Genomic DNA, 22,678 nt, shown 5'->3' on the forward strand with positions numbered 1-22,678 from the left:
TGGATGCCAACAGTCGTAAAACAAGAAAGAGGAAACAGAGTAGTCTGCTTTTGTTGTCACGGAGAAAAAGGCTACTCGATTAATTACTTATTAGCCTAAATAACATCTGGATGCATTCATATGTGGTAAAAGGTCTCCTGCATGACAGGTATGCAGCGCTGTGATTTTTATTCAATCATGTTGCAAAACGGACCAACTGGAGTGTACTGTGAAAAAGTTGGTCTGAGGTTAGATATTGTACAGATATTAAAAAATGTCAGTAGATTCTTAAGTGAATAATTATAATTGTATAAATAATTTGAAAGTATTACAACGTAGATCTGAACACACATCGCGGTTTGTTTTAATCCTCAATGTGTTACAACGCAAATACTAGACAGGTGTCGTGCCGAAAACTGATCGTCTGCCGAAAACTGACTGCCGTCCGCGGGAGCGCGCACAGCATGTTTAAAGGGTATCGCCCCTGTTTCTACACGTCTACAGCTGCTTTTATCATGATCAAACGGCCATAACCTGCAAATGCATATAACTCTGTGTCCGTGGTAATATGTCCGTGCTAATAGCAAAGAAACTTTTCATGTAACGCATAATCAAAATTATTCATTTAATTAATTTGCCGTACTGCTTAATCGCGATTACGTTTATTTAGTTTTGATTAAGTTGCTCGAGCATGATCTTTACGTGATTAACAGAAAGCCTATTTACTTGCTTTGTGCCAAACAATCCAGTCCTGTTTACGAGGTGAAATACCTTTAAATGGTAAATAAAATCCATAAAATGCAGATTTACACTTGCCGAAAAGTGATTACAGCCTCTATTTATTGAGTGAACTGTTCTTTCTGCCTCAAAATGACTTGATTTCATTCATGGCTGTTATATTTGACAGATTATAGCTCATTCAGTCCTTTTTATGTGTTGAAATACCTTTTAAATGGTAAATAAAACCCATAAATTGCAGTTGCCGAAAAGTGATTACAGCCTCTATTTATTGAGTGAACTGTTCTTTCTGCCTCAAAATGACTTGATTTCCTTCGTGGCTGTTATATTTGACAGATTATATCTTATTCAATCCTTTTTATGTGTTATAATACCTTTAAATGGCCAATAAAACCCATAAATTGCAGTTGCCGAAAAGTGATTACAGCCTCTATTTATTGATTGAACTGTTCTTTCTGCCTCAAAATGACTTGATTTCATTCATGGCTGTTATATTTGACAGATTATAGCTCATTCAGTCCTTTTTATGTGTTGTAATACCTTTAAATGGACAATACAACCCATAAAATCAAGTTTTACACTTGCCGAAAAGTGATTACAGCCTCTATTTATTGAGTGAACTGTTCTTTCTGCCTCAAAATGACTTGAATTCATTCATGGCTGTTATATTTGACAGATTATAGCTCATTAAATCCTTTTTATGTGTTGTAATACCTTTAAATGGTAAATAAAACCCATAAATTGTAGTTGCCGAAAAGTGATTACAGCCTCTATTTATTGAGTGAACTGTTCTTTCTGCCTCAAAATGACTTGATTTCCTTCATGGCTGTTATATTTGACAGATTATAGCTCATTCAGTCCTTTTTACCTGTTGAAGTACCTTTAAATGGTCAATACAACCCATAAAATCAAGTTTTACACTTGCCGAAAAGTGATTACAGCCTCTATTTATTGAGTGAACTGTTCTTTCTGCCTCAAAATGACTTGATTTCATTCATGGCTGTTATATTTGACAGATTATAGCTCATTCAGTTCTTTTTTACCTGTTGAAATGCCTCTTAAATGGTAAATAAAACCCATAAATTGCAGTTGCCGAAAAGTGATTACAGCCTTTATTTATTGAGTGAACTGTTCTTTCTGCCTCAAAATGACTTGATTTCCTTCATGGCTGTTATATTTGACAGATTATATCTTATTCAATCCTTTTTATGTGTTATAATACCTTTAAATGGCCAATAAAACCCATAAATTGCACTTGCCGAAAAGTGATTATAGCCTCTGTTTATTGAGCGAACTGTTCTTTCTGCCTCAAAATGACTTGAATTCATTCATGGCTGTTATATTTGACAGATTATAGCTCATTAAGTCCTTTTTATGTGTTGTAATACCTTTAAATGGTAAATAAAACCCATAAATTGTAGTTGCCGAAAAGTGATTATAGCCTCTGTTTATTGAGTGAACTGTTCTTTCTGCCTCAAAATGACTTGATTTCATTCATGGCTGTTATATTTGACAGATTATAGCTCATTCAGTCATTTTTACCTGTTGAAATACCTTTAAATGGTCAATACAACCCATAAAATCAAGTTTTACACTTGCCGAAAAGTGATTACAGCCTTTATATTTTTTGAGTAAACTGTTCTTTCTGCCTCAAAATGACTTGATTTCATTCATGGCTGTAATATTTGACAGATTATAGCTCATTCAGTTCTTTTTACTGGGTAGAAGTAATCATTTTTTCAGGCAAAAAGAACAGTTCAGTCCATAAGTAGAGGCTGTAATCACTTTTTGGCAACTGTAAAACTGCAATTTATGGGTTTTATTTGTAATGTAAAGGTATTTCAACACGTAAAAAGGACTGAATGAGCTAAATATAAAGCTTATATAAAATATACATTTATAATGGTTTATGTGTATGCCAGGTTAAAGAGATGTGTTTTTAATCTAGATTTAAACTGACAGAGTGTGCCTGCTTCCTGAACAATGCTACGAAGATTGTTCCAGACTTTAGGTGCCAAATAGGAGATGGATCTACCGCCTGCAGTTGATTTTGATATTCTAGGTATTATCAGCTGGCCTGAATTCTGAGATCGCAATAAACGTGAAGAACTATAATGCATTAAGAGCTCGCTTAGGTACTGGGGAGCTAAACCATTTAGTGCTTTGTAAGTAATTATCAAGATTTTAAAATCTATACGATGTTTAACAGGAAGCCAATGCAGTGATGACAGAACTGGGCTAATATGGTCTTACTTCCTAGTTCTAGTAAGAACTCTAGCTGCTGCATTTTGTACGAGCTGTAGTTTATTTATCAGGCGAGCAGAACAACAACCCAGTAGAGCGTTACAGTAATCTAACCTTGAGGTCATGAACGCATGAACTAACTTTTCTGCATTTTTCATTAAGAGCATATGTCGTAGTTTAGATATATTTTTAAGATGGAAGAATGCGGTTTTACAGATGTTAAACATGGCCTTCAAATTAAAGATTGCTATCAAAAAGCATACCTAGGATACTAGCTGACGACAAAGACTTAGAGCAGCCATCAAGTGTTAGACAGTATTCAAGGTTATTACATGAAGAGGTTTTTGGTCCAAAAATTAGAATCGCTGAAATTACTGGTCACCCAGTTTTTTATATCAGCTATACATTCCTTTAATTTTGTGAATTGGTAAGTTTTGTCAGGGTGCGAAGAAATATAGAGCTGAGTATCATCAGCGTAACAGTGAAAACTAACGCCATGCTTCCTAATGATATCTCCCAAGGGTAGCATGTACAGAGTGAAAAGCAACGGTCCTAGTACTGAGCCTTGCTGTACTCCATATTTAACTTGTGATTGATATGACATCTCATTATTTACTACTACAAAGTGATAACGGTCAGATAAGTATGATTTGAACCATGCCAATGCAATTCCACTAATGCCAACATAATTTTCGAGTCTATTTAAAAGAATATTGTGATCGATAGTTTCAAATGCAGCACTAAGATCCAGTAACACTAATAGAGAGATACAACCACGATCTGATGATAAGAGCAAATCATTAGTAACTCTGACGAGAGCAGTCTCAGTACTATGGTACAGTCTAAATCCTGACTGGAAATCCTCACAGATACCATTTCTTTCTAAAAAGGAACATAGTTGTGATGAAACTGCCTTTTCTAGTATTTTTGACAAAAAAGGAAGATTCAAGATCGGCCTGTAATTGACTAATTCTCTAGGATCAAGCTTAAAATTTTTTGGTACGTATCCTAGTGAAAAAGATGAATTAACGATATTAAGAAGAGGATCTATGACCTCTGGAAGCATCTCTTTCAATAGCTTAGTTGGTATAGGGTCAAACATACATGTGGTTGATTTTGATGATTTAACAAGTTTAGACAATTCTTCCTCTCCTAAAGCAGTAAATGAATTGAATTTTTCTTTAGGGACACTACAATGCAATGTCTGACACAATACTGTAGTAGACGGTTACATGGTTATAATTTTCTCTATAATATTATCAATCTTGCAAGTAAAGAAGTTCATAAAGTCATTACTGCTGTGCTCTTTGGAAACATCAGAAGTTTAAGCTTTATTTCTTGTTAATTTAGCCACTGTATCAAATAAATACCGGGTTGTGCTTATTTTCTTCTAAATGTTTTGAAAAATAGACAGATCTAGCAGTATTTAAAGCCTTTCTGTACGTATCATTCTCTCTCTCCACGAAATGCGAAATACTTCTAGTTTTGTTTACTTCCAGCTGCGCTCCATTTTCCTGGCTGCTATTTTTGGGGCCCGAGTGTGCTCACTGTACCATGGTGTTGGATTAATTTCCTTAATCTTTTTTAAACGCAAAGGAGCGACTGAATCTAATGTGCTGGAAAAGACAGAGGCAATAGTTTCTGTTGCAACATCGAGGTTTTCTAAGCTGTCTGGTATGCTAAGGCGATGAAACTGATCAGGAAGGTTATTTATAAAGCGATCTTTAGTGGTAGAAGTGATGGTTCTACCATATTTATGGCAGGGAGGCAGTTTAGCCGCTTTGACTAAATGTAGTATACACAAGACTAGATAATGATCTGAGATGTCGTCACTCTGCTGCAGAATTTCAAAAGCATCAATATCGATTCCATGTGACAATATTAGATCTAAAGTATGATTACGACAATGAGTGGGTCCTGACACGTGTTGTCTAACAACAATAGAGTTTAGAATGCCTGTAAATGCCAATCCCAATGAGTCTTTTTTATTATCTACATGGATATTAAAATCACCAACAACAAGGACTTTATCTGCAGCTAGTACTAACTCCGATAGAAAATCAGCAAATTCTTTGATAAAGTCTGTATGGTGTTCAACAGGTAAAAAGAACTGTATGAGCTATAATCTGTCAAATATAACAGCCATGAATGAAATCAAGTCATTTTGAGGCAGAAAGAACAGTTCACTCAATAAATAAAGGCTGTAATCACTTTTCGGCAACTGCAATTTATGGGTTTTATGTACCATTTAAGAGGCTTTTCAACAGATAAAAAAGAACTGAATGAGCTATAATCTGTCAAATATAACAGCCATGAAAGAAATCAAGTCATTTTGAGGCAGAAAGAACAGTTCACTCAATAAATAGAGACTGTAATCACTTTTTGGCAACTGCAATTTATGGGTTTCATTGATCATTTAAAGGTATTTTAGCAGGTAAAAAGGACTGAATGAGCTATAATCTGTCAAATATAACAGCCATGAATGAAATCAAGTCATTTTGAGGCAGAAAGAACAGTTCACTCAATAAATAGAGGCTGTAATCACTTTTCGGCAAATGCAATTTATGGGTTTTATTTACCATTTAAGAGGCATTTCAACAGGTAAAAAAGAACTGAATGAGCTATAATCTGTCAAATATAACAGCCATGAATGAAATCAAGACATTTTGAGGCAGAAAGAACAGTTCACTCAATAAATAGAGGCTGTAATCACTTTTTGGCAACTGCAATTTATCGGTTTCTTTGATTATTTAAAGGTATTTTAACAGGTAAAAAGGACTGAATGAGCTATAATCTGTTAAATATAACAGCCATGAATGAAATCAAGACATTTTGAGGCAGAAGGAACAGTTCACTCAATAAATAGAGGCTGTAATCACTTTTCGGCAAGTGTAAAACTTGATTTTATGGGTTGTATTGTCCATTTAAAGGTATTACAACACATAAAAAGGACTGAATGAGCTATAATCTGTCAAACATAACAGCCATGAATGAAATCAAGTCATTTTGAGGCAGAAAGAACAGTTCACTCAATAAATAGAGGCTGTAATCACTTTTCGGCAAGTGTAAAACTTGATTTTATGGGTTGTATTGTCCATTTAAAGGTATTACAACACATAAAAAGGACTGAATGAGCTATAATCTGTCAAATATAACAGCCATGAATGAAATCAAGTCATTTTGAGGCAGAAAGAACAGTTCACTCAATAAATAGAGGCTGTAATCACTTTTCGGCAAGTGTAAATCTGCATTTTATGGATTTTATTTACCATTTAAAGGTATTTCACATCGTAAACAGGACTGGATTGTTTGGCACAAAGCAAGTAAATAGGCTTTCTGTTAATCACGTAAAAATCATGCTCGAGCAACTTAATCAAAACTAAATAAACGTAATCGCGATTAAGCAGTACGGCAAATTAATTAAATGAATAATTTTGATTATGTGTTACAGGACACGTTTCTTTGCTATTAGCACGGACATATTACCACGGACACAGAGTTATATGCATTTGCAGGTTATGGCCGTTTGATCATGATAAAAGCAGCTGTAGACGTGTAGAAACAGGGGCGATACCCTTTAAACATGCTGTGCGCGCTCCCGCGGACGGCAGTCAGTTTTCGGCAGACGATCAGTTTTCGGCACGACACCTGTCAGTTAGGGACCGTCTGCAAAGTACAAAGTTACATAGTACACGGTTCTCTAAATTAGACACATTCAAAACTAACTGCTCTTTTGTTTCATTTGGGAAACACTGGAATTTAAATGCCACACTGATTTACCACAAACCTTCACTCAGTTATCATGTAAGAAAACACATACACATGTTTTTGTTAACTTGATGTTTTGTGAAAGAATATTTTTAGCCCCATTTATGTTTATACTGTAAATAAATCTTTCTATAAATCATTTGATATTGGTTTTGTCATGTTACAGATTCCTAGAAACCAAATCAAATCACCTTTATTTCTTACTGTCAAAGCAGCTTTACAGTAATAGCGAGAATAATAATGTTAATATCAAAGTTCTTCAGTTATGAATTCAGTTGTAAAGCAGCTCTAAAAAGACAACAGAGTCATTATTCAACTCAGTTTGTTTCAATATTAATTTAATTTAGTTCCGTAAGTGTCAATACCTATGTTTCCATCACCCTGTTTTCGTGCACATTTTGAAGTATCGCATGAGAAATGAGTGCTGGAAACTAAGATCATATTTATTTTAAATGAATTTATGTATTTCTTCACATTTCAGCAGCATGTTGTTTTAGTTTTCTGAATAAAACCAACATCTACACACCCTTTAGACTTGAGATTACTTAAATTTATTAGCACATTTAAATCTCAATAACATGTTTTTCTGCATCACTTATGATAGTAAATCCAACTGAAAGTACTTCTTTAGTATCTTGTATTGAGACACACCATTTGGATGATCATATTATCATATGTAATATCACATGTTTAAGAATCAGTTCAACAGCGCTCACAATGCTAGAGGGAAATGCTGGTATTGTCACAATTTTAAAATTTCAGTATTGACTTGGTACTGTTGGAAATCTTAGAAGTGAAGAGCAGGAGACTAGGATGTATCTTCAATAGGATTCTTTATTGAGAACACGTGCTGTCGGTAGCTGCAGTCATCAAGTCTAACTAAGGCAGTGTACATTGTAGTTTATATAGATTTTAGGGGGCTTAAAAATAGAGACAAAGCACCTGGCTGATGACCTTAAACAAAGCATGCAAATGAAGTATTCAGGTATAGGAACCCGCCCCAGACTCTAGGGCAAGTAATCCAGTATAAATTCAGTAACTTCTCTTTGATTTTTCCAGATCTGGTCCTGTGGGTGTCAGTATCACACAGTGATCACAGTTCACACCTGCAGTGAAGCTCCTCCACAACAATTCAACAATAAATACTGGGAATATTCACATCATCCTACAAGAGAAGGACAAATTCCAGGTGTAGCAGCTGAAATCTGTGTGACTGTTAAAGATGGAGTTTATTAAAGAGGAAATTGAAGACACAAGTATTTCAGAACCATCCAGAATAAAACATGAAGATACTGAGGAACAAATAGGTTGGTGTCCATTCTTGATCCTTTATTGTTTACTTCTGAGAAACATTAAAGTCCCCCTGTGGTGAAAATCAAGTTTTTAATGTTGTTTATATATCTATGTGGTGTTTTTATTATGCCTTAAGACAAACCATGTGCAAATTCATTAGTCAACAACACCATTGCAGAGTATTTTCTCCTTAAAACTGCAGTGAACCAACAGGGTTTACATCACAAACATGTTGTAATCAATCCCATAAATGTGCAGGTGGGCTTTAGCATAACATTAATGATGTTGTGGGTCTCAAGAAGCCAGGTTATCCTGGTATATATTTCCGTTGTATGAAAAATTGGGTACATTTAGCAATATAGCAGGTGAATTGTGTATGATATAATTTACTATGTTATGATGAACTATATGTCTTTTTCCACTGACATCCTGAGTTATTCAAAGCATTTCTAAGGATGCTGATTGCTAGAAGGCAGCTGTCTGACTCTGAGATTGTCAACGGGAACATGGTTTGTGTAACATTAGCAACATATTATTAGATATTTGATAACATAGTCGAGCCAAAGGCTAATCATCAGGGACATGCACAGGAATGTTGAGGGGTAGTTGCTCTGACCTAAAAAAAAGGGCAATCCCCTACCAACCCACAAAAAAAAACAAGAAAAAACAACAACTCATGGGCTATATGAAGGACTGAGAATAACAGGGTCTTTATTAAAATATATATTCACAAAGAAGTAAAACACTGAAATACAGCACTCAATCACCTTAACTACTACTAATAATAACATACAAAAACATGACTTGAGTCATGAAAATCCCTACGTCAATATCCCTAACAATACCCTATCAAGTCACTGATAGGTTTCTCCAAATTTACATACTAAACATACAAAGCTTCAAAGGAGAAGCCGTCTATTAGGGGCCATTTCAACAAAAATCTTCAGAACTTCTTTCTTGTCGATTCCTATGTCCTTCTCTATGGCCAGTAGGAGGAGGTCTGACAGCCGCTCTTGACAACACTGATTTCTGAGCCTTGATTTGACCAGCTTCAGATTTGAAAAGGAACGTTCTACCGTTGCAGTGGACATGGGTAGAGTGGCATATATTTTGAATAGTGTGGGGAATATGACGTTGGCATTGTTTTCCTTGAATACTTCAAGCATAGACTTGACTGTCCTCTTGTGACACTTGTAAGATGCATGGAAGACTCTCAGCTCTGTTTGAAGGTTGGTCTCTTCCCCCTGAAGTCCATAAAACTCACATAGTGAATGTGCTGTATCAACACCTTGGCCAATATCCTTCCACTGCTCTGGGTCAGTGAGTCTCTGCAGTAAACATATGCAATGGAACCATAAAATCTTCTCTCAAGCTTCTGTCTCAATCTGTCCAGAAAGTTATAGTATGTCCTTCTCCTGTAATATTCCTCCAAGGTGTGGACTGCATCATCTTCTCTTATTAATTTGGAAGTGTATTTCAGTTTTGCAGGGACTTTTCTTTGTCTACCTGGAATATTTGTGGGAACGCTTATGTCATTTTCCTCTGCAATTGTTGTGGCAGTGTTGTATAATTGTGAGAATAGGCTGTCTCTCCTCAGTTCCACTACTTGCTTCAAAACACCATCTAACACAGAGTAAGCAGCAGCCAAGTCCAGGTCACCCTGCTGGAGTACTTTTGAGGCAACTGATGTCTCCATGAACACTGGCGTTGCTATTTCAAGACACAGCAAAAATTCAAAATCTATGCAGCTCAACAGCATTTTAGCTTCTCCTGCAGCCAGATCGGGGGGGTCACACTCTCTCAGATCTCTCAAGTACTGTAGGGCAGCAGGGAGGACCTTCCTAATTGTCTTTAAAGCATCTTCCCTGCAGCTCCACCGGGTGTCTGAAAGCCTCTGTAGTTCAAGGACACGTTGGTCTAGATTCATGGCTTTTTGAGTATCCACAAATGCAGCATGGCGCTTTGTAGAGTTGGCAATGAATGTGTACAGCCTCTCAATGACTGAAGAAATCCACAAAGTGCTTGTTGGATTTTGCACTCTCAACTAAAATGAGATTTAAACAATGTGCATGGCAGTGCACATATAATGCTCTCTCATTTTGTCTCTGAATCCGGGACTGCAGCCCATTGTAGCGTCCACTCATATTGGCATCTCCATCATGTCCCTGTCCACAGACATCTTGAATGTTAATTTGCTCAAGAAGCTTCATCACTACATTCTCCAGTGCCTCTCCCCTTGTTGATGCCACATCACATAGTTGGACAAAGCGTTCCTTTATAGTCATGTTGTGGACATATCGCACCTCAAAGGACACCTGCTCAATATGTGACACATCAGTGGTCTCGTCCAGCAAAATAGAAAATTGTGATGCTTCTGTCACTTCCTTCTGTATGATTCGTTTCACATAAAGACTAAGTGCTTTTATGAGGTCATTTTGTGTCCTATTGGACAGGAGAGACACCTGGCACCTTTGGTTTGATGCTTGTTTTTCCTTGACTGCATCAAGATGAAGCCCGAGTACGCTGTCATATTGGCCAAGCAAATCCACCAGGTTCAGTCTCAAATTTCCTCTATTTGAACTTGACAAGTCTTCTTCATTTCACCTAAAGATATAATGTGATGTCTATTAAACGGAACATAATCTCTCTGTTTTTCTGCCTCTCTCTTTCTTTGGCTGCTTCCATCTGAGAATCAGCTACTGCAAAAGCCCTCTGCAGTGTATCTTTTGTAAAGGCATTCCACCTAATCGTGCTTAGCATATGCAATTCACTGCTGCGGTGCTCCTTAATCTTCACTTTGGCCTGCCTCCACAAGTTTATCCCTACAGACTTCCATCCTGTCCTGCTCTGAAATCTTTCCTCATTCATGAAATTCCTGCAGCTAAAGCAATGCATGGCATCATTCAGTGGAGAATATTCCAGCCAGGGGTCATCATTATACCATTGGGCTTGAAAAGAGCGCCCATCTGATCATATTTAAGATTGCTGCTTTGTACATGAGCTGGATCTGTGGGATTAGCCAATCTCAGCAAAAAATCTAAATCTGTTGACTCTGCCCCACTCGTCATCTCAATATCTTCCCTTGCTGATGCTCTCGTCTCCCTCGTCTCATCCTCTTGCTCATCTTTCATTTCCCTATTTTGCCTGTCTGTCCTGATCTCATCTGGGATTGGCTCTGGTTCTGCCTCTCTGAATGCAGCTGATGGAGCTCATCATCTGTCCAATTACATATTATTGTTATTGCCATTATCATTATTATTTTAATGCCCACTAGTGGTATTTATGTTCTGCTCAGGCAAGATCTTTGAAATGACCTCTAAAATAGCCTATGTTTTTTAGATTACAATTATTTATCATGCAGCTCTTTAACCCTGTACTTTCTAGCATGGTCCTCTCATCTCATATTTGGTGATCATCACTTAGGCCTACCTGATCTATGTGCCTCCTCCTGGTCCACATTTTCCTCACATAGACTGGAGGCTTGTGACTGCTCCTCCTCATCTTAGATGGAATGTAATTATGAAACATTGCCATTAGTAGGCTAAAATATGTGTCTGATTAATTAATCAATTCACCTACACCGTGTCATGTCATCTTTATCACAGTGCAAAGTCTCTGTCTCACTTGCTGGTTAGCTTTATCGCAGCCAACCCTGCAGTGATGTGCTGCCCTTTGCTGCCTCCCCGAATCGTCTCTTCCTCTCCTGAATCCGCTTCTTTTCAGTGGGCATCTTGGCTTCAAACAATACCCAAAATAGTGATAGGATTTAGGCATTTAACCATTTTGAATAAAATAATTAATGTGATGCATTTCTTCCATCATTCATTCTTCTTGCTAAAACGAAATGTGAGAAACTAATTATTAGCAGACATGTAGCTTAGTTTGCCTAATGCCTACCAAAAAAAATAGTTGCCTAGGCTGCTTGTCTGCAAGCTATCTGTCTGATTATTTAGGCAAAACGTGGCAAACTCATCCTGGATTTATGACGATTTTAATTCATTTCATAAAACTTGATGATGATGATCGTCCGTTTGTTATACCTTTCCGACAACGTTAAGTCGTCTCCTAGTGCCGCTCATGCAGGCTCAGCTCAGGTGCCGGTCACGTGCAGCGCTGCAGTCACGTTAACAGAGGCCGTTTCTCAAAACCAAGTTCGCAAACTTCGGACTCGCGTCCTTGGTAGTTAGGACTTGGCAAGTTCGACTCAGGAGAACGAACTCCCGTGGACGGGAGAACACAAGTCCGGTGATTCTTGGCTGCTAAGTCCTGGCTTCTCCGGTTATCTCTTTATGTATATTTTAGCCAACAATAAAACGAAATTTGTTATAAAACACCACTTTGCCTCTTTTCGTTTTATTTAAAAAACAAACAAAAACATATTAATAGTCTCAGGCAACGAGTGATTGATTATCTGCAATGTGCATATATTTATAACAAAACGAAATATTAAACAACCCTGCCTCTTTTCGTATATATTTAAAAAATATTAAATGTAATAATATTTGTGCATACTCTGATTAACACTAATAAAATGAAATAGGCTATAACATAAACAAAACCATGTCTCTATTTGCTTTATGTCAGTTTTAATGATCAATAATAGCCTATAAAGGTAAGAATATACAGTAAGAAATAAAGCAAACAATTCAGTCAAGCGTACAAAATCAGTGCTTTAGTAGGATACAAAAGTTAAATAGCCATATATAAAGTTATGAAACGTCACCCTCAGCCAAAACGGAGCCAGCGGCAAGCGTCAGAAGGACTAGCCGAGGTAAGGCTGCTCTCGGCTGGGTACACGAGCGCTGAGCGTCCAGTGATCGCCTGGATCTCACAACTCTGACAACGTCAGATCAAATTGTCAGAAAGGCGCAATCTTTATCAATAAACCACAAATTTGAGCTTTAAACCAGCACATTCTCGCCTGAAAAACTCTTAAAACTACATATCATGACATAAAAACAGTAATATGGTTAAATTATGCGGGGTTTCTCCTTTACTATTGACGCTTGCTGGTTAGTGCGAGATGCATTCTGGGATACTTGGCTGTCTCAAGTCTGCACAAGTCACCTCTCGATGCGTCCTCGATAAAAGGGGCGGATCAAGAACACATCCGGGGATTTGAACTGAACTTGGCAAGATGCGAACTTTGAATTGGAACAGTACTTGGACAGCGACTGATGACGTTTCACAAGAACACAAGTACAGACAAGTACGCATATTGAGAAACAGCCAGAGTGCTGTGCACGTCCCTGCTAATCATATCAATTACTGTTACAGTATGTGTTGGAAACAGAGAGCAATACTGAATCAGTTTCCAGTTGAAACATATATGGCTGAAATAAGCCAGTATTTCGACTTGTCATTGTGTAGCTTTTACTACAGTAAAGTTGACCATGCGGATCAGGTATTTCTAGCTCTTGTGATTTAGTGGAGGCGGGGACCAGTTTGCATATTCATAGATCCACATATACTGAAAGAAGCAAGGGTGTAGAGTTACATTCAAGCCTATTGTTTTCACAAGAAAAAACTTTTAAATATGTAATCTTGGTGATCAAAGATGAGTTTTAAGGGATAAAATTATTGACTACAGAGGGACTTTAAGGTAACAAAGCTACAGTTCACCAGAACTGGTGGCTGTGAAATAATGAGCAAAATTGAGACAATAAGTTAAACAAAAAATGCATCTAAATGATTATAATCTTGAATAGCTGTTTTCATCCACATTTTAACTTACAAGAAAATTACGCAACTAACACATCAAAGATCTGATACTTGATACTCTTGCTTTTGTCTGTTAAATCAGAGTTTTAACCACATAATATTTTCATTTTAGACTGGATGGAGATGAAACCGCAAAAACATGAACTAAATGAAGCAGAGGAGGAAAAGCATAGCATCAAAACCCAAAGAACAAAAGATAAGCCGCACACCTGCTCTCAGTGTGGAAAGAGTTTCAGTGTAAAAGGAAAACTTAAGATACACAAGAGAGTTCACACTGGAGAAAAAACGTTTACATGCACTCAGTGTGGAAGGAGTTTTTCTCAAGCATCAGGTCTCAGGATTCATCTGCTCTGTCACTCTGGAGAAAAACCATTCAAGTGTGATCAGTGTGGCAAAGATTTTAATTCATCATCAAATCTAAAACACCACCTAAAAGTTCATTTAGATGAGAAGCCTTCTGTGTGTTCTTTCTGTGGAAAGAGTTTTTCATGGCTTTATAGTTTTAAACAGCACCAGAAAACACATAATGAAGTGAGAGATCATGTGTGTTTGGACTGTGGGAAGAGCTTTAGTAGAGCTGACTGTCTGAAACTGCACCAGAGAATTCATACTGGAGAAAAACCTTACAAGTGCTCATATTGTGACAAGAGTTTCACTGATTCAAGATCCCTGAAATCACATGAGCGAGTTCATACTGGAGAGAAGCCGTACTACTGTACTCAGTGTGGAAAGAGTTTTTCTCAAGCAACGGCTCTCAGAATTCATCTGCGCATTCACTCTGGAGAAAAACCATTCAAGTGTGATCAGTGTGGTAAAAAGTTTATTTCATCATCACATTTAAAAAAACACCTAAACATTCATTTACATGAGAGACCTTATGTGTGTTCTCTCTGTGGAAAGGGTTTTTCATGGCTGAACAATTTTAAACTGCACCAGAAAACACACAATGAAGTGAGAGATCATGTGTGTTGTGACTGTGGGAAAAGCTTTAATAGAGCTGGCAATCTGAAACAGCACCAAAGAATTCATACTGGAGAAAAACCTTACAAGTGCTCATATTGTGACAAAAGTTTCAATCATTCTGGATCCCTGAAAGTACATGAGCGACTTCATACTGGAGAGAAGCCGTATTACTGTACTCAGTGTGAGAAGAGTTTTAACCGTATATCAAGCCTTCACAATCATATGAAAATATGTTGCAAGTGAGAAACATTTGTTTTCATGTTAAATACAATCAAGTAAATAGTGTGAGATAAAATTTGGAGTTTGTCCTAAAAGCACAATATCTTTTTTGCCATATTGGTAAAAAAAATTGCTTGGGAAAACTTATAAGACCTAAAAGTTAAAGCTTCACCAGTCCACAACTCTATAGTCATTGTTGTAGTTTATTTCCATTAGGATGGATTGTGTGTAAATAGGTCTTTTTTGAATTGGATAAATTGACATAATTTTCTTGTTTACTAAGTGTACTAAATTGTCTTCTGATAGTACTTGTAATTTAAGAAATAAAACAGAAACAACATCTTGTCTGGTGCATGTTTGTTTTGACTCATTGTTTTGTTTCCCCTTTCCCCCTTTTTTTTCTTTTACATGATTCTACCATCCTGTTGAAATATTTAGAAGGAAATTAAGGAAATATGAAATTGTGGGATTACAAAATTAAGAATCTGTTTTACTAATCTGTTATATCTGACAAACTCGAAGTAATGCACATACGTCCATCTCGGAAATGTACAGTATTCTTCTGCCATCTTCACCCATTACCCGCTTTTCCACTGGCCAGTGCGAGCACAGAGGCTGAAATCATGCCGTATTTCTACTGCCGTTTTTTTTTTTTTTTCTGTAAATTTAATAGGGAATGCATAGGACATTCATCGTAAGCTTTTTGAAGAATATGGAATCGCGGTCTGGTGGAAGCAGTTGTGATGCTTAAAGTTAAAGATAAAGTTTTTTTTTTTTAAGAGATGGTTTCTCTAGATACCAGACCACTCATTTAAAGCTCTTCGAAGCTGCACTGAAACTAATTTTGACCTTCAACCGTTTGTGGCCAACTGTTTTCTTCAGTCGAAAATAATTTATTTTCGACTGAAGAAAGAAGGACATGGACATCTTGGATGACATGGGGTTGAGTAAATTATCAGGAAATTTTTAATTCAGAAGTGAACTAATCCTTTAAAGTCTTGTGGTCTTGCTGTTTGTTTTTTTTTTGTTTTTGTTTTAACAGTTAAGTTTTAGGCAAAAAGTGTGTTGAAACGCAAGCGTTACTGAACATGTACTGAGTAAAATATTACTGAAAATTGATTAGTAATGCCTTACACTACTACATTACAGCAAAAAGTAATGTTTTGTAATGCATTACTTTTGTAACGCGTTACTCCCAACACTCTGTGTGTGTGTGTGTGTGAGAGAGAGATTGTAGTAGATTGTAAACCTATTGTCTGATCCAGACTCCGGAGCAGAAGGTGGCGGTAATGCACAAATAAACTTGATGCCAACAATCAAAACAAGAAAGAAGAAACTGAGTAGTCTGCTTTTGTTGTCACGGAGAAAAGAGCTACTCTATTAATTACTTATTGGCCTAAATAACATCTGGATGCATTCATATGTTGTAAAGGGTCTCCTGCTTGACAGGTATGCAGCGCTGTGATTTTAATTCAATCATGTTGCAAAACGGACCAGCTGGAGTGTACTGTGAAAAAGTTGGTCTGAGGTGGATATTATACAGATATTAAAAAATGTCAATAGATTCTTAAGTGAATAATTATAATTGTGAAAAAAACCTTATTTGAAAGTACTAGAATGTAGAACTTGTTTTAATCCTCAATGTTTTGCAACGCAAAAATACTCTATAGCGTTTAGGCCAGTTAGGGACCGTCTACAAAGTACATGTGGGGGAAACCAGACGGTTCTCTACATTCGACACATTCAAAACTAACTGCTCTTTTGTTTCATTTGCGAAACGCTGTCATTTAAATGCCACACTGATTTACCAAATACCTTCGCTTATCATGTATGAAAACACTTACACATAATTTAACTTGATTTAACTATGTTTTGAGAAAGAAATATTTTTTAGCCCTTTGCATTTCAGTTTATACTGTAAATATACCTAATTTGATCACTTAGAAATCAAAACTCAATGTTTTGAAGTATTTTTAAAAATATTTTATAGGGTAGTGATTATTTTTTTCATAATTGTATAATCATAATAATTTTATAGTTGTAAAAATAGATTTGCCGGTGTGGTGTTTTGCATGTTGTGTGCATGTTTTGTATGTTGTGTGCATGTTTTGTGGATTTGTTTGTAGAAATGGAGCCATAGTTTCAGAAACTGTAAGCAATTTTAAAAAAAAAACAATAACTGTAAATAACATCATCTCTGATTCATAGAGTGTGTCTTTTTATAAAACATTTGATATTGGTTTTGTCATGTTACAGATTCCTAGAAACCAAATCAAATCACCTTTATTTCTTACTGTCAAAGCAGCTTCACAGTAATAGCGAGAAAAATAATGTTAATATAAAAGTTATTCAGTAATGAATTCAGCTGTAAAGTAGCTCTAAAAAGGCAATAGATTCATTATTCACTCAGTTTCAATATTAATTCCATTTAGTTCAGTAAGTGTCAATACCTGTTTCCATCACCCTGTTTTCATGCACATTTTGATGTATCGCATCAGAAATGAGTGATGGAAACACCAAATTTTGAGACAGAAAACGCCATGAATTTTAAATGAATTTGTTCAAAGCTCCACCAGTCAGAAGTGGAGCTAGTGGCACACAGATCCCTCCTCCTCAGCCACTTGGAGCGCTTGGGGCTCGGCAGACGACACAGTTCAGAGTTTAGTATCTAAGGGAACCGAGGTTACATTAGTAACCGAGTACATTATGTTAGCATGTAAGGGTTGTGTGTATTTGGGCGCATGTTTCTAACAATTTAATCCACAGCATATGCATCTCTGCATTTTCTTATTTTATAATATAATATAATTTTCATTTTCATATTTTTGGATAACTTCAGTATAAAGCAGTTTATAATGACCAAAACATACAGGATTATATATTCAGGGTGATATATCAGTAGACATGATTAACTGGTAGAAATTTGTCAAACAGTAGAGAATTTGGACTGTGGTCTCTATCGCGGTTATGCTCACGTGATGCTGCTGTTCTGTATGGTCACAAAGCTTAACATTTACATGCGTTTTAAGCATTACGGTTTAAAAACAAGTGATTTTAAACCATTGAAGTGCAATAAGCAGCGAAAGATAACTCATTAACACAGCTTATAAAGCACTTGAGTACTGAACTGAGTTCTTTTTGTCACCTAATTGGGCTTCAACAGTTAAATACACATACTTACATGTAGGGCCAGGCCAATAAACGATATCATATCAAATCACATTAAAACTGATGTAGATAACAATGATAAGCTCTGGACATTTTAACTTGATATGGATTAATCTAGCAGTCAATAACACAGCAGAAATAAACATAACAACCGCCCATCAGCTTTAGCTCTGTACACAGCCATTTCTTATTGCACATTGTAAGGTATTGGCAAAGATAACTCGACAGGAGGAGAAAAAAAATAAAGTGACAACGAAAGTAAAAGCGTACGTGAAACTAACCTTGAGTTATCATCCAAAGATGATATTCTCGATTAAAAAGGTAGCATGAATTCAGTTATATACTTATTTGAACCGCACTACATTGTAACGACTAAGACAAATCAGACACAATTATTTGTTATATTTAACAAATAATTGTTTAAAACTTACTGTGGGGTCTGTCCCCATCCCCCGAGAAGACCAGCCTTAGTTTTATTGCTCCGAAATATGTGTGTTGCCATGTGGAAAAGCATAGACAAAGAAACACATAGAGAAACCCTCAAAACAGACTTTCCTGCTTTAATTTATTGACAGGCTGTTCTATAAATTAACATGCATATCCATAGGACATGGCATCCATTATTACTGTTTGTGTATTATGTCTTGTTTTTGTATTCAGTATTGTTATGCATATTTAATGATAAGAACCAATGGTTAACGTAAACTCACCTATACCAAGTTTGGTGTCTACGAGTTTGTATTTTGAAGATTTGAATGTTTGTGTATAGGATTTGTCGATACCTGTGCAACATATCAATATTACAAGAATCTTTAATAGTTTCTTCAAAATAACTCAGCCAGAAACACAAAGGATTGTAAACTTTCCTGTCGGGAGCTCAGAGAGGGGGAATGTCCAGAACCAGAGGCTAAAAGCCAGGGCACAGTTCTCCTCCTCTCTTTCTTGTCGATCTGAGCGAAACTGCATCAGTGGGGGGGTTCTGCCTAGGCCTGTGAGGCACAATACATATTTGGTTCTGCAAGGCCTAGGCCTGGGCGTGCCCTGCACCCCAACCATGTGCTCATCTAGAGGAGAGAAAAGGACTCTTTTCTTAATACATATTTGGTTCTGACTCCCCTTAATTGATCGATCTTGTTATCAATGCTATTAATACTAAGAGAGGATTATTTTTCTGTGGCCATTAAAAATACATTTGCTTAGTATTAATTACTAATCAATACTAAGTGTTCACGGGATGAACTGAGTTATTAATTGTACTGTTAATGTAGCTACATCAAGTTAATTCGATTAACTGTTTCAAATATTCATAATGAATAATTAATATTTCCTCTTTTAGCTAATAAAATAATATCACTACACATCAAAATGCTCTATATTTCAACTTTTAATTAAAGGCACCATACGTTTGCCGAACAGTACTCCTATTATGCTTTTTTCATACAGTGTTTAATATGACGGTTTGTGAAAGCAAAAAAGGGCTGCAAAGATCAAAGTGCAGAACAAATAACGGTATTGCCTCCAAAAAGAAGGAATTGATTCAGAATTACTGAAATGAGTTGTCAGCAATTCAAGGTAATGGGCATTTGGTTTATGATGTGCACTGTAAGAGGTGGACTAATCACAACAGACTGGACCATCTGACCAATCAGAGCAGAGCAGGCTCATAGAAAAGAGGGGCTTAAAGAAGCAGAAACTTCAAACAGACTTTTCAGACTCTTTGAGAAATTAGGTGATTAAAGTATTAAACCTATTGCAAGAGACTCCTAAACAAAATGAAGAACATTTAAATTGGTGTTATGGGGCACTTTAAATTAAATCGGTATAAATTCAGTATTGTCTTTGGTTTTTCCAGATCTGGTCCAGTAAGCGTCAGTATCACACAGCAATCACAGTTCACACCTGCAGTGAAGCTCCTCCCACAACAATTCACCAATAAATACTGGGAATATTCACATCATCCTACAAGAGAAGGACAAACTCCAGGTGTAGCAGCTGAAATCTATGTGAAGATGGAGTTTATTAAAGAGGAGATTGAAGACACGAGTATTTCAGAGCCATCCAGAATAAAACATGAAGATACTGAGGAACAAATAGGTTGGTGTTCATTCTTGATTCTTCATTGTTGACTGCTGAGAAACATTAAAGTCCCCCTGTGGTGAAAATCAATTTTTTAATGTTGTTTATATGTCTATGTGGTGTTTTTATTATGCCTTAAGACAAACCATGTGCAAATTCATTAGTCAACACAATTGCTGAGTATTTTCTCCTTAAATCTGCAGTGAACCAACACAATTTACAATCACCCTTGTTCTCTACATCTCAAACATATTGTAACCAATCAATGTGCAGGCGGGCTTTAGCATAACATTAATGATGCTGTGGGTCTCAAGAGAAGCCAGGTTATCCTGGTATATTTTTCCGTTGTATGAAAAATTGGGTACATTTAGCAATATAGCAGGTGAATTGTGTATGATATAATTTACTATGTTATGATGAACTATATGTCTTTTTCCACTGACATTCAAAGAATATTTGTTATTCAAAGCATTTCTAAGGATGCTGATTGCTAGAAGGCAGCTGTCTGACTCTGAGATGGTGAACGGGAACATGGTTTATGTAACATTAGCAACATATTATTAGATATTTGATAACATAGACGAGCCATAGGCTAATCATATCAATTACTGTTATGTGTCAGAAATAGAGAGCAATACTGAATCAGTTTCCAGTTCAAACATATATGGCTCAATTAAGCCAGTATTTTGACTGGTCATCGTTTAGCGTTTACTACAGTAAAGTTGACCTTGTGGATCAGGTATTCCTAGCTCGTGTGATTTAGTGGAGGCAGGGACCAATTTTCACAAGGAAAAATTTTTAAATATGTAATCCTGGTGATCAAAGAATGAGTTTTAAGGGATACAATTATTGACTACAGGGGGACTTTAAGATAACAAAGCTTAAGTTCTCCAGAATTGGTGGCTGTGAACTAATGAGCAAAATGGAGACAATAAGTTAAACAAAAAATGCATTTAAATGATTATAATCTTGAATAGCTGTTTTCATCCACATTTTAATGATACTCTTGCTTTCTTCTGCTAAAGAGTTTGTTCAGAGTTTTAACCACATAATATTAATATTATAAATATTTTCATTTCAGACTGGATGGAGATGAAACCACAAAAACGTGAACTGAATGAAGAAGAGGAGGAAAAGCAGAGCATCAAAACCCAAAGAACAAAAGATAAGCCACACACCTGCTCTCAGTGTGGAAAGAGTTTCAATCGCAAAGGAAACCTAAAGACACACATGAGAGTTCACACTGGAGAAAAACCGTTTACATGCACTCAGTGTGGAAAGAGTTTTTATCAAGCATCAAGTCTCAGTAATCATCTGCAGGTTCACTCTGGAGAAAAGCAGTGCAATCAGTGTGGTAAAGATTTTCATTCTTCATCACATCTAAAACAACACCTAAAAGTGCATTCAGATGAGAGGCCTTCTGTGTGTTCTTTCTGTGGAAAGAGTTTTTCAGGGCTTTATAGTTTTAAACAGCACCAGAAAACACATAATGAATTGAGAGATCATGTGTGCTGTGAGTGTGGGAAGAGCTTTACTAGAGCTGACTGTCTGAAACTGCACCAGAGAATTCATACTGGAGAAAAACCTTACAAGTGCTCATATTGTGACAAGAGTTTCACTGATTCAGGATCCCTGAAATCACATGAGCGAGTTCATACTGGAGAGAAGCCGTACCACTGTACTCAGTGTGGAAAAAGTTTTACTCATGCATCAGCCCTCAGAATTCATCTGCGCATTCACACTGGAGAAAAGCCATTTAATTGTGATCAGTGTGATAAAAAGTTTATTTCATCATCGCATTTAAAAAAACACCTAAACATTCATTTAGATGAGAGGCCTTATGTGTGTTCTCTCTGCGGAAAGGGTTTTTCATGGCTGAACAATTTTCAACAACACCAGAAAACACATAATGAAGTGAAAGATTATGTGTGTTGTGACTGTGGGAAGAGCTTTAATAGAGCTGGCAATCTGAAACAGCACCAAAGAATTCATACTGGAGAAAAACCTTATAATTGCTCGTATTGTGACAAGAGTTTCAATCATTCTGGATCTCTGAAATCACATGAGCGACTTCATACTGGCGAGAAGCCGTACCACTGTACTTAGTGCACTTGAGTAAAACTAAGTGAGCAGCATTTGTTTTCATGTTAAATACATTCAAGTAAATAGTGTGAGATAAAATTTGAAGTTTGTCCTAAAAGCACAATATCTTTTTGCCCTATTGATAAACAAGTGCTTGGGAAAACTTTTAAGACTTGAAATTTAAAGCTTCACCAGTCCACAACTCTATAAAATCACTGTTGTAGTTTATTTCCATTAGGATGGATTGTGTGTAAATAGGTCTTTCTTTCGTGAATTGGATAAATTCACATCATCTACTTATTTACTAAGTGTAATAAATTATATTCTGATAGTACTTGTAAATTGAGAAATAAAACAGAAACGACATCTTATCTGGTGCGTGTTTCGAATTACTCACCCTCATGTCATTCCAAACCCATAAGACTTT

At 36.4% G+C, this 22,678-nt stretch overlaps 1 protein-coding gene across 1 annotated transcript; it reads left to right on the plus strand.

The window, feature by feature from the left end:
• The first annotated feature begins 31 nt into the window (after window positions 1–31).
• LOC137005182 (zinc finger protein 850-like) lies at window positions 32–22,608 on the plus strand. Its single transcript, XM_067366004.1, has 4 exons — window positions 32–148; window positions 7,789–8,036; window positions 13,856–14,941; window positions 21,251–22,608. The coding sequence occupies exons 2-4, from the start codon at window positions 7,952–7,954 to the stop codon at window positions 22,273–22,275; spliced, it is 2,196 nt and encodes a 731-aa protein (XP_067222105.1). The 5' UTR covers window positions 32–148; window positions 7,789–7,951; the 3' UTR covers window positions 22,276–22,608.
• The last annotated feature ends 70 nt before the right edge of the window (window positions 22,609–22,678 follow it).

Source organism: Chanodichthys erythropterus, chromosome 17 (genome assembly GCF_024489055.1).
Source record: "Chanodichthys erythropterus isolate Z2021 chromosome 17, ASM2448905v1, whole genome shotgun sequence".
NCBI lineage: Eukaryota > Metazoa > Chordata > Actinopteri > Cypriniformes > Xenocyprididae > Chanodichthys > Chanodichthys erythropterus.

What these genes read in the sequence shown, in the direction of transcription:
- LOC137005182 (XM_067366004.1), top strand. Translation starts at nt 7,952, where the DNA reads ATGGAGTTTATTAAAGAGGAAATTGAAGACACAAGTATTTCAGAACCA. An exon ending in AGATACTGAGGAACAAATAG is followed by an intron (nt 8,037 to 13,855) that starts GTTGGTGTCCAT and finishes TTTTCATTTTAG; the next exon opens with ACTGGATGGAGATGAAACCG. An exon ending in CAATCATATGAAAATATGTT is followed by an intron (nt 14,942 to 21,250) that starts GCAAGTGAGAAA and finishes TTTTCATTTCAG; the next exon opens with ACTGGATGGAGATGAAACCA.